The sequence below is a fragment of the Salvelinus alpinus genome, chromosome 24 (assembly GCF_045679555.1).
Source record: "Salvelinus alpinus chromosome 24, SLU_Salpinus.1, whole genome shotgun sequence".
NCBI classification, from domain to species: Eukaryota; Metazoa; Chordata; class Actinopteri; order Salmoniformes; family Salmonidae; genus Salvelinus; species Salvelinus alpinus.
Window position 1 is genome coordinate 8792698 of NC_092109.1, and position 15880 is coordinate 8808577.

General features: G+C 42.5%; 1 protein-coding gene across 2 annotated transcripts in view; it reads left to right on the forward strand.

The window, feature by feature from the left end:
* Positions 1-15880, forward strand: part of LOC139552088 (fibrinogen C domain-containing protein 1-like) — a 295950-nt gene that overhangs the window by 79041 nt on the left and 201029 nt on the right. For both annotated transcript variants that reach the window (XM_071363492.1, XM_071363491.1), the window contains exon 3: positions 9915-10394. In XM_071363492.1, coding sequence (XP_071219593.1) covers positions 9915-10394 — 480 coding nt within the window. The remainder of the gene's footprint in view (positions 1-9914; positions 10395-15880) is intronic.

The window sequence follows — 15880 nt, forward strand, 5'->3', positions numbered from 1 at the left end:
TGTTTAGTAGTTCCATCAATTTACAGAAATACTCATAATAAACATTGCTAAAAGATACAACTGTTATGCATGGAATTTTAGATCCACTTCTCCTTAATGCAATCGCTGTGTCAGATTTCAAAAAAACTTTATGGAAAAAGCACACCATGCTATAATCTGAGTACAGCGCTCAGATCCCAAACAAGCCATACAGATATCCGCCATCTTGTGGAGTCAACAGAAGTCAGAAATAGTATTATAAATATTCACTTACCTTTGATGATCTTCATCAGAATGCACTCCCAGGAATCCCACTACCACAATAAATGTTTGTTTTGTTCGATGAAGTCCATCATTTATGTCCAAATACCTCCTTTTTGTTTGTGCGTTTAGCCCAGGAATCAAAATTCACTAAGTGCAGACGAAAAGTCAAAAAGTTCCGTTACAGTCCGTCGAAACATGTCAAACGATGTATAGAATCAATCTTTAGGATGTTTTTTACATAAATCTTCAATAATGTTCCAACCGGAGAATTCCTTTGTCTTCAGAAATGCAATGGAACGCAAGCTAACTATCATGTGAACGCGCGTGGCCAGCTCGTGGCTCTCTGGCAGACCTCTGACTCATAGCCCTCTCATTCGCCCCCACTTCACAGTAGAAGCTTCAAACGAGGTTCTAAAGACTTTTGACATCTAGTGGAAGCCTTAGGAAGTGTAATATGACCCCATTTCCACTGTATCTTGGATAAGCAAAGCATTGAAAACCTACAAACCTCAGATTTCCCACTTCCTGGTTGGATTTTTTCTCAGGTTTTTGCCTGCCATATGAGTTCTGTTATACTCACAGACATTATTCAAACAGTTTTAGAAAAATCTGAGTTTTTTTCCATCCAAATCTAGAGTTGGCATTTAACTTCTGAATTGTGGAGACTAACACCAGGGGCTGAGGATTTTTCTAGAATAGTGGCCAATTCGTTAATGTAAATATTGAAGAGTGCAGGGCTCAGATTGCAACCCTGGCGAAGGCCCCGCCCCTGGTTAAAGAATTCTGTTCTTTTCTTACCAATTTTAATGCTACACGTATTGCCAGTATACATTGATTTAATTATGTCATATGTTTTACCCCCTACACCTCTTTCAATAACTTTGTAGAACCGTCCTGTATGCCAAATAGAATCAAATGCTTTTTGGAAGTCGATAAAGCAAGCGTATATTTTGGTATTATTTTGGTGGACATGTTTATCTATCAGGGTGTGTAGGCTGTAAATATGATCAGTTGTGCGATGTTTTGGTATAAACCCAATTTGGCTTTTACTCAAGACATTGTGCTTATTAAGGAAGTTTAGAACTCTTACATTGATAATACTACAGAAAACCTTCCCCAGGTTACTCTTCAGACAAATGCCTCTGTAATTGTTAGGGTCAAATTTGTCTCCGTTTTCTTAAAGATTGGTGTTATGAGTCCTTGATTCCAGATGTCAGGGAAATAACCTACACTCAGGATCAAATTAAACAGTTTTAATATAGCCAATTGAAATTTTGCACTAGTGAGTTTGAGCATCTCATTTAGGATGCCATCAGGTCCGCATGCCTTTTTAAATTTGAGAGCCTGAAGTTTCTTATAGAGCTCCTGGTCAGTAATTGGGGAGTCCAGTGGATGTTGATTGTCCTTTATAGCTTTTTCTAATCCATTCAACTTCTTCTCTCTCTCTCTCTCTCTCTCTCTCTCTCTCTCTCTCTCTCTCTCTCTCTCTCTCTCTCTCTCTCTCTCTCTCTCTCTCTCTCTCTCTCTCTCTCTCTCTCTCTCTCTCTCTCTCTCTCTCTCTCTCTCTCTCTCTCTCTCTCTCTCTCTCTCTCTCTCTCACCCAGCAGCATCCTCTACTCCTGGACTCTGTTATTGTCAGGAATCAAACTATTGTTTGTGTTATGCACCTCTTGGCTTTGTTCCTCTCCAATGAGTTTGGATGCAAATGCTTTCTCTGTGTACTTTGTGTGAATGTGTGTGTGCAGATGAAACACAAGTGAGGATTATTATGTAGAAGTTTGCACATCCCTAAATCCAACACAGAATAAAGATGTTGAGAGTGAACAAACACACACACATAACGATGACGTCCACATCTCTGCAGAGAGACTATGAATAAACACAGTGATGAAGAAGTGCTTCCTGGTAAACAGGGTGTATTTCCCAGAGAGCCACAAAGTAATAAAACTGCAGGTTGGCGTTTATTGGGATGAGTATTGTTCTGGAGGTAGAACTGAGGAATTCCGCTAGATGGGCCAGATGCAAAGTAAAATTGTCTATATGTGACTCACCACCTGGATTAGGTCTTAGGTAGAAAAATTTGAATTTCTGTTTTTGACATTGGATAAAAGTAGAGACTCAGAGCTACACATTTGTATGTAATATTCTGCATTTGAGGAAGCAATGGGAAAGTAATTCTGCTTTGAAGGTTGATCAACTTGTAAATTCACTTTTGAGAAAACTGTCTTTCAATGTTTTGGTACTACTATTGGAGAGCCCTTATTTGTCTACACCCATTCAACATTGTTCACACCCTCTTGAGCCTTAGCCCCACCCATCTCTTTAAGGGTTGATCCAAGCGTTCTGTACTAACTTGCCAGCTACTTCCAGATATCTAAGAGAGAGAGAACAGCTCACTGAACAATACTAGCAGAGCTGGTTAGGCTGTTATGTTATCCAGAGCGTTGGTGACTGCAACTGTGCTGTCAGAGTGTCCATTCTTAAATTTAGAGCGTTTTGCGTTCAGAGCGCACACTGGATGCTCTGGCCAATAAGTTGGGTTGATCCAAAAGTTTTGACCTCACAACGACAGTCAAGCACCCACGCTAACTGGCTAACATTGGCTAGCTACTTCCAGACACAGAATGAGAGAACACCCCACTCTGACCATTTTACCCATTTTACTCACCCTAGCAGAGCTGGTTAGGCTGTTTTCATGTTATCCTTTTGTGGCAGGGCTGAAATGCAGTGAAAATGTTTTTTTGGGGATTCATTTCATTTGCATGGCAAGGAGGGACTTTGCAATTAATTGCAATTCATCTGATCACTCTTCATAACATTCTGGAGTATATGCAAATTGCCATCATACAAACTGAGGCAGCAGACTTTGTGAAAATTTATATATGTGTCATTCTCAAAAACATTTGGCCACGACTCAGTCAATCCTCAAGAGGCAGGTGGACAAATAAAAACTCACAAATTCTGACAAACTCCAAGCATTGATTATGCAAGAATGGATTACCATCAGTCAGGATGTGGCCCAGAAGTTAATTGACCGCATGCCAGGGCAGATTGCAGAGGTCTTGAAAAAGAAGGGTCAACACTGCAAATATTGACTCTTTGCATCAACTTCATGTAATTGTCAATCAAAGCCTTTGACACTTATGAAATGCTTGTAATTATACGTCAGTATTCCATAGTAACATCTGACAAAAATATCTAAAGACACTGTGTCATTCTCAAAATATTTGGCCACGACTACAAGTCAATGTGTCTTACACCCTTGTAGTGGTGATAGGTATGAAGGAGTCTATTTCAAAGCTATGTTATCTATGGAGGAGCTAACCTCACTACAAAGTACTCTATAAGCACTGAACCAGTTGTACGCGGTGTGATCATGGTTCATGACTTCTAAAAACTTTCCTCCTGAATGGAGGGTTCTGTTTATTAGTGGCATGTGTGTAAACCGTTAGAAGAGTGTTTTGGAGATTCTCTGCCATGTGTTGCAATCTGAGTGGCTATTACCTCCTCTGTCGCTGTTATCAAGGGCAATTCAAATTGTTAGGTCTCTAACCTTCTAACTGACTGTTGCTGGACTGACTGTTGCTGGCATTTGTACTGGTTCCCAAGGGGACCAGCTATCCTAGCGATTTATTCCGAAATGTTATCCTACCGCAACACGTGATTAGAGAATTTTACTTGTGACATTGTAATTGAGACTACACATGGCACAAAATTATTATTCTTACCGTTTTTTGTGGTGCGGAGGTGGAAAGTCCACTGGACTTCTTTTACGACCGGTGTGGGACACCTCAGTGATATCACAAGATGTATTCTAAGCTTATCCCCATCGAGTGCTTGTCCGCTCCTCTCTGTTCTCATGGGAAGTTGATTTGTTTCCTGATTGGGCGGCCTTCTACAGTATTGTACATAGTCATAACCCCCCCCCCCCCCCCCCCCCCACGAGGCTCAACATGGTTCTGGGCTAGTATTCCCCCCATCCCCACCAGCGGTTGGTGTTGGTGTCCGAGGCAGAGACGAAAAGGTCGGACCCTTTGTACAAGTTGTCAGCATTCGCGTTGTTAGCAGACTGTCTGTAACCTTTCAACCAAATCTCCTGGTGGTTGTGCTTCAAAATGCTCAGTGGCTGTCGTGGCCTGCCATTTACCACAGTGTCAGCGTGTGGCAACCGTTCCAGTATCTGCGAACTGAGACAAGGATATCTTTTGGGGATATCGCACAGTGTTTCACCAGTTGGAGTCATCGGGTCAGTAGCGGGACTGACGTAGTTTCATTGTAAAGGGTTTCAGTCCCCCTCAAAGCAGAGTCCACTCTGCACGTTGATGCTTTTATTCCTGAAACGGCCGCGTTGCTTGCGGAAATGTCTGAAGGACAAGCGACGTTAATCTTAGCTACGGTATCACATGACTCTAAGGGGAAGGGAAGTTGCTCACTCACAGAGACTGCTGGCTCGAAATCATGAAAATAATAGTCATTCAGGTTTGCTGATTGAATGTGATGAGATATCGTAATATCTGCTTGAGTCAGATTCTGCACCAAGAGGTGTCGAAACATCTTTTTCCCCAAGGGGTCCTTTTGACATATTCTCCTTGTGGATTGACTGTGTTGCAGCCAGCCTTAGGAGAAGACAGTGTGGTCAGTGGAGACGGCACGGTTACTTGTGACCATACCTGGTTGGTTTTCCAATCCATTTGTGGGATCAAACGATCCATCAAGTCTGCACCAAGTAGCAGGTGTTCAGTTTCGAGGCTGGTAACATACACAGGGTGAACCAGTGATACGTCTTGTAATTGTAGTTTCAGCATGAGTCGCATTGTGAGAGGCGAGGTAGTCTGTGTGAAACCTCAGACTCACGTTCTGTTTTTAACCAACGTTTAGCTGGGTTCAGCTGGGTTTAGCTGGGTTTTGATCATTGAACAATGTTTGAGAAATGAACGATATTGTCGAGCCCAAATCAATTAGCGCATCACGGGTTAAGCAGTCCTCCAGGACTGTTTTGAGGTATGGCCTCTTTGAGTTGCGTTTTGTGGTCATATTCCCCACAAAGTGGAGTGATTGTTCGCAACGGTGTGATGTGTCATTTGTATTCATGGTGAAAACAGATTGACTTGTTTGAGTTTGAGTGGAATTGGCTATTGCGATGTTGTTTACCTTGTGCGTCGTAACAATTGCATCTGAGTCTATAGTCAAAGCCCACCGTGGGCTTGATTCTTGATCGAGTGTCCCTGGATCGCTTACGCTCTCGCTAGTGGTGCTAATTGTGGAGGACCTGTTGTCCGGCAATTCCACGCATAGTGTTGGCACTTTTGTTCTTCTCTTAGCAGAGCTTCTAGAGAGCATCGGTCTATGTTTTGATCGTTATTGAACCCTTTGTTACCCTTCTTACCTTTGTGCCCTGACACTTTGTGTGGGTTGGGTGCAGGAACATAGCGATCAGGTTGATTGTAGCAGTAGTCGTTTCTCCGGCGACATACTTCATAGTTATTTTTACCGTGGTGGTTATTGGTATCATGGTGTCATGGTAGATACCGTTGTTGTACATCATCTCTCAATGCTCCTATCCCTGATAACGCACCCTCTAACTGGAGTGAGTGCTCATTTTCAATATTCACAACCGAGATGTCAGGACTCTTAGCGCTGCTCACTTTTGATGCCTCAAAAGAGTTCTGAGATTGGCAAACCAACGTGGGCTATAGGGCCCAAGTAGGTAATGAAGTTGGGATACATGTTCGACAGAATCATTTGTTTGAATAGTAATAGCTCTTCCATTCCTGTTTCAGTGAGTAGGCCAAATGAACAAAGCCTATGATAGCATGCTTGTGGGTGTTCACTTCGAGCTTGTTTGACAGTGTTAGCTGGTGCGGCAGGTAGCCTAGTGGTTAGAGTGTTGGGCCAGTAACCGAAAGGTTGCCTGATTGAATCCCTGAGCAGACAAGGTAAACATCTGTCGTTCTACCCCTGAACAAGGCAGTTAACCCACTGTTCACCGGTAGGCTGTCATTGTAAATAATATTTTTTTCCTTAACTGACTTGCCTAGTAAAAATAAGCGAGCTTTTGTGTCTGTGTGTTGCAGAACCACTGAATTCTATTTTCAACGCTGTGGAAAATTTTGTGTAGTTATTCTGCACGTGTTGCTGTTGTAGACGGGTGAATCTTGTCACGTGTCTATTCGATGGGTTCTTTCTACTGACTCTGAAAAACACCAAAAGAAAGATGCCCAGGGTCCCTGCTCATCTGCGTGAATGTGCCTTAGGCATGCTGCAAGGAGGCATGAGGACTGCAGATGTGGCCAGGGCAATAAATTGCAATGTCCGTACTGTGAGACGCCTAAGACTGCGATACAGGGAGAAAGGATGGACAGCTGATTGTCCTCGCAGTGGCAGACCACGTGTAAGAACACCTGCACAGGATCGGTACATCTGAACATCACACCTGCGGGACAGGTACAGGATGACAACAGCAACTGTCCGAGTTACACCAGGAACGCACAATCCCTCCATCAGTGCTCAGACTGTCCGCCATAGGCTGAGAGAGGCTGGACTGAGGGCTTGTAGGCCTGTTGTAAGGCAGGTCCTCACCAGACATCACCGGTAACAACGTCGCCTATGGGCACAAACCCACCATCGCTGGACCAGACATGACTGGCAAAAAGTGCGGTCTTGTCTCACTAGGGGTGATGGTCAGATTTGCGTTTATCATCGAAGAAATGAGCGTTACACCGAGACCTGTACTCCGGAGCGGGATCGATTTGGAGGTGGAGGGTCCGTCATGGTCTGGGGCGGTGTGTAACAGCATCATCGGACTGAGCTTGTTGTCATTGCGGGCAATCTCAACGCTGTGTTTTACAGGGAAGACATTCTCCTCCCTCATGTGGTACCCTTCCTGCAGGCTCATCCTGACATGACTCTCCAGCATGACAATGCCACCAGCCATGCTGCTCGTTCTGTGCGTGATTTCCTGCAAGACAGGAATGTCAGTGTTCTGCCATGGCCAGCGAAGAGCCCGGATCTCAATCCCATTGAGCACGTCTGGGACCTGTTGGATCGGACGGTGAGGGCTAGGGCCATTCCCCCCAGAAATGTCTGGGATCTTGCAGGTGCCTTGGTGGAAGAGTGGGGTAACATCTCATAGCAAGAACTGGCTAATCTGGTGCAGTCAATGAGGAGGAGATGCACTGCAGTACTTAATGCAGCTGGTGGCCACACCAGATACTGACTGTTACTTTTGTCCCTTTGTTCAGGGACACATTATTCAATTTCTGTTAGTCTGGGGAACTCCACATGTCTGTGGAACTTTTTCAGTTTATGTCTCAGTATTTGAATCTTGTTATGATCATACAAATATTTACACATGTTAAGTTTGCTGAAAAAAACTTAGTTGACAGTGAGAGGATTTGTTCAGGTTTTGTTATTTTACCCCTTATTTTTTGGGGCACAGAATTATCTCCATACTTCTATTTGTTTGTATGGATTACATTCAGACGAATCGCGTGACACTTGTGGGGGTTGTAGAGCAAAACAGAGAACACCATCATGCTCGCTTGAGTCTCCCTATTCCAGAGAGCCAAACCGTTCGGACGCTACAGAATTTTTCGTGAGTAGACCTAAAAAGGCCACCATTGAAACACAGCCAATGCAAAACATCTGATATCTCTATCTTAAATTGCTGGATTATGATGGGGATGTCTTTATTATGTTACTTAGATAGCAGCACCACTGCGTCAATGGACAATTAAGGAATAAAACATGCCAAACAACAAAACTATATGCTTTTAAACAATTATGATATATAATGACAATCTTACATCTTCAATGTGGCTGTTGTAGACAATTCTACTAACTATACTGAACAAAAATATAAACGAAACATGCAACAATTTCAAGGATTTTACTGAGTCATAGTTTATATAAGGAAATCAGTCAATTGAAATAAATTCATTAGGCCCTAATCTATGGATTTCACATGACTGGGCAGAGGCACAGCCATGGGTGGGCCTGGGAGTGCATAGGCACACCCACTGGGGAGCCAGGCCCAGCCAATAAAAATGTATTTTCAGGTGAAGAAGCTGGATGTGGAGGTCCTGGGTTGGCGTGGTTAAACGTAGTCTGCGGTGGTGAGGTCGGTTGGACGTACTGCCAAATTCTCTAAAATGACATTGGAGGGGTCTTACTGTAGAGCATTTTACATTGAATTATCTTATCTCAATTGACAACAGCTCTGATGGACATTCCTGCAGTCAGCATGCCAATTGCACAATCCATCAAAACTTGAGACATCTGTTCCATTGTGTGTGACAAAAGCATATTTTAGAGTTACCTTTTATTGCCCCCAGCACAAGGTGCACCTGTGTAATGATCATGCTGTTTAATCAGCTTCTTGATATGCCACACCTGTCAGGTGGATGGATCATCTTGGCAAAGGATAAATGCTCACTAACAGGGATGTAAACAAATGTGTGTGCACAATTTGAGAGAAATAAGCTTTTTATGCATATGTAAAATTTCTGGGATCTTTTATTTCAGCTCATAAAACATGGGACCAACACTTTACATGTTGCCTTTACATTTTTGTTCAGTATATGTTGACACCAAATGTCATCCATTTTCACCAAACAGAAATATGTAAATATATTACAAGGACGTGAATGGGTTAAGGGAATGTTCTCCAAACTCTAAACCAAAACATGCTTAAAAGGTTCTCAGAAGGTTTTTGCTAATATAGATAGAATGTTACCCTGATTAACTGAAAACTGGACACTCAAACATTCAGGGAACATTCCGGGTAATATTACAAAAACGTTCTCTCTCTCCAGAATTGTTATCTGGGAAATAAGTATAATTAAGTGTATTTAATGTGAAGGTGGATTTAGGGAGATATGGGTCGTTAATTGTGCAATGGTAGAGTAGGACACACTGCTCTCTCCTCTATCTACTCTATACACAGATGGTAATGGGAATGTATCCCTGAGTGACAAGATGGCTCCCGATTGTAAAAGCTTTTTTTAGTTTCTGGTTAATGACACCATGGCAGTGTCAAAATTGTCTCCCTTTCTCTATATTTCTTGCACATTCTTGCTTTCTTTCTCTTCTCACACACTTTATCTCTCTATCTGTATCTCTTACTCACTTATTTCTGTGTCTCACACTTTCCCTTTCAATGCCTCTCTCACACTTTCTCTCTCTCAAATGCTCTCTCTCCCCTTCTCTCTCGTCTCTCTGAAGTGGGAGTGAGAATTGAACCTGGTTCCCTGCTGTGTTTTATCCCCAGAGGTGTTTTAAACTGGGACTCTTTTCAACATTCTCTTCAATAAGCTACTTATCTCTTTTCTTCTCTTCAAAAACTACACATGTTGCAGAAAACATGTCTTATATCGAGCTTCTTCCAACTTTCAGACTTTTGATGTGTGCGTTTTGTTGCAGATTAGGTTTTGATAAAGGAGTAGTGTATGGTGGTTAATGAGATATAGGAGAGAGAAATTGCTCCTAACAAAAACTATTTGATAAAGGATGAGTTGTGAAATGTGACACCTTTAAAATATTAAAAACCTGTAAATACTGCTAACCTTCAAATAGAGGTTACCAAATAACAAAGCTACAGACATATCCAGAAAGATTCAGAAAAAAATGTTGCTCTAACATTCCACTTTTCTTTTTGTCCCTGCCTTCCATAGAGGATGAGCTGCAGCTACCTTCTGTGCACCATCCTCCTGTTCGTAGCCGTCCTACTCGCTGTCACGGTAACCGGCACCATCCTCTTCATGAACCACAACCAGGCCCCGCCCATGTCCGACGGCCCACCCCACATCTCCACCAACCAGGACGAGGCCAACGCCCTGGTCACTGTGGAGAGGGGCGACGGCTCGCGCATCAACATATTTATTGACCCCAACTGTCCTGACTACAATGGAAACTTCCTGCGCCTGGAGGGGGTGCAGACGTCGCTGCTCCACTCGCTGAACGACCACGACACCGACCTGAAGTCCGTCAAAGGTCAGGACCGGGCACTGCTGGTGAATCTAGCTGAAGAGGTGGCCAAACTGTCGGCCCATGCTGGTCAGCTGAAAATGGACTACGAGTCTTTGAGACGAGGCCAGGGGAGTCTGGGACAGGACCTGAACACACTGCAGACAGAGCAAGGACGCCTCATACAGGTGAGATACTACACCTTACAGACATGTTGCCTAACATACTGAAACACACTCAACACTAGTCTGAGACAAGTGTCTCAGAGACGAGGACAGGGGAGTTTGGGTCAGGACCTGAACACTGCAGACAGAGCAGCACTGTAAAATGAATCTAGTTGATTCAACTGATTATCATTTAGTCACTGGTTCCACAGCCTTTTTTTACTTTACTAAACTTTTCAGTCAAAGTGTAACCTGAACTAAACATTTCTCTACTTGAGTAAATGCAGGTTAGGGACACCCACATGTTCAATTACTTCTTTTAACATACAATATTTTCAACATGTTGTGTATGTTCATTTATACAGTAAATGTCGCTACCTGGGATTTGAATTCATAACCTTGTGGTTTATTATATTCCTATCTTTATTCCACTCCACCATGTCTGTGTCAATGACAGATTCCAACTGTATTCCTATACTTCAAAGTAAATCAAAGCTCTGCTAAAAGTACACTAAAAGTACACTCAAGAAATGCTGTAGTCAACAGACACTAATAAACAGCCCAAAACACACTCTGTGACACACTTCACTTGACACACGTATGCGCACCCTGACAAAACTACTCTGGGGCAGGACCTTAAGATACTACACAATACAGTGCAGACAGGGTTTACAGTACTGGATATTTTTCTCTGTCTGAGGCTGCTTGACTGACAGGCTGAATGAAAGGGCTCAGGAAGTTGGTTAGACAGAGTGAGTGTTGACTGACAGTCTCTCCCCTCTACCTAACACAATTTTGGTCATTTGGGATGTAACCTGAGAGTGTGAGAAAATATGTACTTGTCGAGCTGAAGAAACCTATTACCAAGCACTGGGAAAAGATAGCTGACAAATGTTCCATATTTTCCATAGATTTGTTCAACTGAGCCTTCATTAAACTACACACAGAATCGACATGTTTTCACAAAGCTTTCCCTCCTGCACTTCTCTCGTTCTCTCGCTTCTCCTCTTCGCCGTCTTATTCTCTCACAAAGCCATGGTGACGCAAACTGAGTTCTACGTTCACTACATATTTCAGTCTGAGACTGCCATGGTTGAAGTCGTTTGTGGTGAAGTCAAAATGAGGGTTGTTGTGCAAAACAAAGTCATCAACGATTAGATAATCTCCAACCAATCAGAGTATCAAAGCCTACGGCACATTTTCTAAACGCTGCTTTACCTCCGGAGCAAGGAGTTTGGGTAGCCAGGCAAATGATTCCCTTGTAACGCTCTCTTTCATTCTGTTCGCTACCCCTTTTCTGCTCATTCTCTCATTAACACACAAAACAAGAGAGAATGAAAAAGTAAGTGAGGAAGAGAGGGGAAACAGAGAGGATTCTTCCCTGAGCAACCGCTGCAGGAGCCTGTATACTGTGCTATTTAGGAAGTGAAACCAAGACATGGATTAGTGAGAAGCTTCCCGAAACTTTTGGCGTTCCTCTGGCTGTTCAAACAGAGCTGGAAAAGGCCTTCTCTTTATCAAAGCCCACGTTCAAACCAGACCAGGAACACTGAACACAAGCAGTGGATGGAGAAGGGGTGGGAGTTGGTGGGGAGATGGGGATGATCAAAGTTGTGGTTAAAAAAAAGACATGCAGGAGAGGGCTTTGCGTTGTGAAAGTATCGCTCCCAGTAAGCCCTTTTATTTTAGGAGGAAGAGGGGCTGTGAGGGGAGGTAGCGTAGCAGTTAAGAGCATTGGGGAAATAATTGAAATATTGCTGGGGTGAATCTCTGAGCCGACTAGGTGAAAAATCTGTCGATGTGCCATTGAGCAAGGTACTTAACCCTAATTGTGCATGTAAGTCGCTCTGAATAACGTTTGTTCTAATAAAATGTGAGCGTATTATATCTGTAAGCTAACAGAGCTGGGAGACTCCATCTTCTCATTTACACTAGCTAACCAAGGAATGGAAAAACATCTACATGAAGGGAAATGCAGATTCTTCCAGTGCTGCAAGACAATATGTCTCTAACTTCTTATGGCTGGGGGCAGTATTGAGTAGCTTGGATGAATAAAGTGCCCAGAGTAAACTGCCTGCTACTCAGGCCCAGAAGCTAAGATATGCATATTATTGGTAGATTTGGATAGAAAACACTATAAAGTTCCTAAAACTGTTTGAATGACGTCTGTGAGTAAAACAGAACTCATATGGCAGGCAAAAACCTGAGAAGAAAATCCAACCAGGAAGTGGGAAATCTGAGGTTTGTAGGTTTTCAAGTCTTTGCCTATCCAATATACAGTGTCTATGGGATCATATTGCGCGTCCTAAGGCTTCCACTAGACGTCAACAGTCTTTAGAACCTTGTTTCAGGCTTCTACTGTGAAGGGGGAGAGAATAAGAGCTGTTTGACTAAGGGTTCTGGCCATGAGCTCAGTCAGGCGTGCGCCCGTGAGAGTTAGCTGCGTTCCTTTTCATTTCTAAAGACAAAGGAATTGTCCGGTTGGGATATTATTGAAGATTCATGATAAAAACATTCTAAAGATTGATTCTATACATCGTTTGACATGTTTCTACAAACTGTAATGGAACTTTTTGACTTTTCGTCTGGCCTGCGCCTCGTGAATTTGGATTTGTGAACTAAACGCGAAAACAAAAAGGAGGTATTTGGACATAAATTATGGACTTTATCGAACAAAACAAACATTTATTGTGGAACTGGGATTCCTGGGAGTGCATTCTGATGAAGATCATCAAAGGTAAGTTCATATTTATAATGCTATTTCTGACTTCTGTTGACTCCACAACATGGCGGGTATCTGTATGGCTTGTTTTGGTCTCTGAGCGCTCTACTCAGATTATTGAATTTGGCGCCCTGCACTTTCACTGGCTGTTGTCATGTTGATCCCGTTAACGGGATCTCAGCCATTAGAAGTTTAAAGTCCCCTTTTTACTGTGCCTTCAGAAAGTATTTATACCCCTTGACTCAGTGTTTTCCAAACTCTTTCCTCGGGACCCCAAGGTGTGCAAGTTTTGGTTTTTGCCCTAACACTAAACAGCTTATTCAAATGATCAAAGCTTGATGATTTGTTGATCATTTGAATCAGCTGTGTAGTTCTAAAGTAAAAACCAAAATGCGCACCCCTTTGGGTCCTGAGGTCTGAGTTTCGGAAACCCTGACTTGACTTATTTCAGATTTTCTTGTGTTACAGCTTGAATTCAAAATGGATTACATTTACATTTTTGTCTCACGCATTTACACACAATACACCGTAATGTGGAAACATAGTTTATGAAATTGTACCAAATTTATTGAAAGAAAACACATACATATCTCATTTACATAAGTATTCACACCCTGAGTCAATACTTTGTAGAAGCACCTTTGGCGGCGATTACAGGTTTGAGTTGTCTTGGGTATTGGATGTTTTTGGTCCGAGTCCTGATAATGAGGAGGGCCGAGAAATGATCATGATGGCGCCGACAGAGATGGTCGCCTCGCTTCAGGTCCTGAGGAAACTATTCAGTCATTAGTTTTTTTATGTTATTTCTTACACTGTTAGCCCAGAAAATCTTAAGTGTTATTACATACACCCGGGAAGAACTATTGGATATAAAAGCAACGGCAACTTACCAACATTACAACCAGGAAAACAACTTTCCCGATGCGGATCCTTTGTTCAGACCTCCACCCTGGACATGGGATCTTATCCCAGAGGCTGACCCAAAACAATGTGGTCGCCGCAGGAGAGGCAGACGGAGCGGCCTACTGGTCACACTCAGAAGGCAAGCACACCATTCACCGCTTCCGAGCATATTACTAGCCAATGTCCAATCTCTAGACAACAAGGTGGATGAAATTAGGGTTACGAGTTGCCTTCCAGAGAGACATCAGAGATTGTAACTGTCGTGTCTTTGCTATCGTTAAATTGAAGACTTATAGTTTTTATCAAAGATTCCTGTAATTAGGGATTTAATACTTCAGTAATAACGTAACTAATTAACTATGAATTCGAGGGCACCAGGGAAAGTTATTAGATTACAAAGTTATAATTTCCCAATATAACCTTTCAGATATTTTCATATCTGATCAATAGTCTTCTGATTAATGATTTATTTATTTTTACCTCACGTTAGTCTCATTCCAAACGTCGTAAATTGTTGATTATCTGCACGAACCCAGTCTTCACTATGAGTCATCCATACATCAATTGTCTTAAATCATTTATTTATTACTAACTAATTAATTCACAGAAATGCATAAACAAACAAACAAACTTAAAATAATTACATGAAATGATAGGAGAAATATGCCCTAGTGGGCTGAACCGGCATGGCGGCTGTTAGACAAAGGGAAAATGGCGTTCGACTAAGAATTCACTACAGAGTCCATAATTATAACAATTGACATGCTAATCCTTACACATGAACACTCACTCATTCGGCAACAATTGCAATCAATATATATATATTTACGCTCATGTGTGTCGTCTTGATCGTTGGAGAGAAGTTTGTTTTGTTGGAGCTCCTTCTGTCGTAGTTATTGTGGATTGTTCAGAGTGACATTCGTTATAGAATGCTTGTTTCGGCGGTTGTCTTTCTTCGCGTTCAATGATACCGAATTCCTAGCTGCAGACTAGTAGTCAATATCAAAGACTTGTTATGATTCGTATAGGAGTTTTAACCACGGGTATGGTTAAAGATTCAGCAATTATACTCAACCTTCGTTCTCCTCCTTGGAGGATAAACATGGTCTAATAGTAATTTCTTAGAGTTGGCTTTTATTCAGATAGCAGAGAGGGGCTGTCCCATGGTCTCTGACCCATACTGGGCTCAGGGCGGTCCTTGGATTTAGTTCAAATCAAAAAGGTATTTGTATTTTTCTTAATTAAACAGTCCAAAATCATATTACACAATTATACAAACAGCATCATACTCACTCATTCATTTTATACAACAAACAGATGTAAACCTCATATCTGAGGTTATTATATAAACAGCGATATGGTACTGTAGTCCCACAGTCTCACATGAGTTTCCCACGTGGTGACAAATGGACCGGTTCATAGCTGGACTCTCCACCGAGCTTTCATACTTTTGCAGGAATATGAAATATGTTCGTACCTCAAGTTCTGTGAGGTGGAAGAGAATTCCTTTGTCCTGAAAGTTTACCCTCTGTCTAATACTGTTGGGCCATGAGGAGATTCTCAGGAATTTACGACATCTCTCTGTGATCACCGCATGGGTTGTGGTAGGAAAAGGGAGAGGCAGGGAGAGGGGGATGGGGTTTGCACTACCCAAGCAGGCGACGTCATGACATAACATTCTCTGTTTCACGGAAACATGGCTGACTTGGGATATGTTGTCAGAGTCGGTACAGCCACCCGGTTTCTTCACGCATCGAGCCGACTGAAACAAATATCTCTCTGGTAAGAAGAAGGGTGGGGGTGTATGCCTCATGATTAACGACTCATGTTGTAATCATAACAACATACAGGAACTCAGTCCTTTTGTTCGCCTGACCTAGAATTC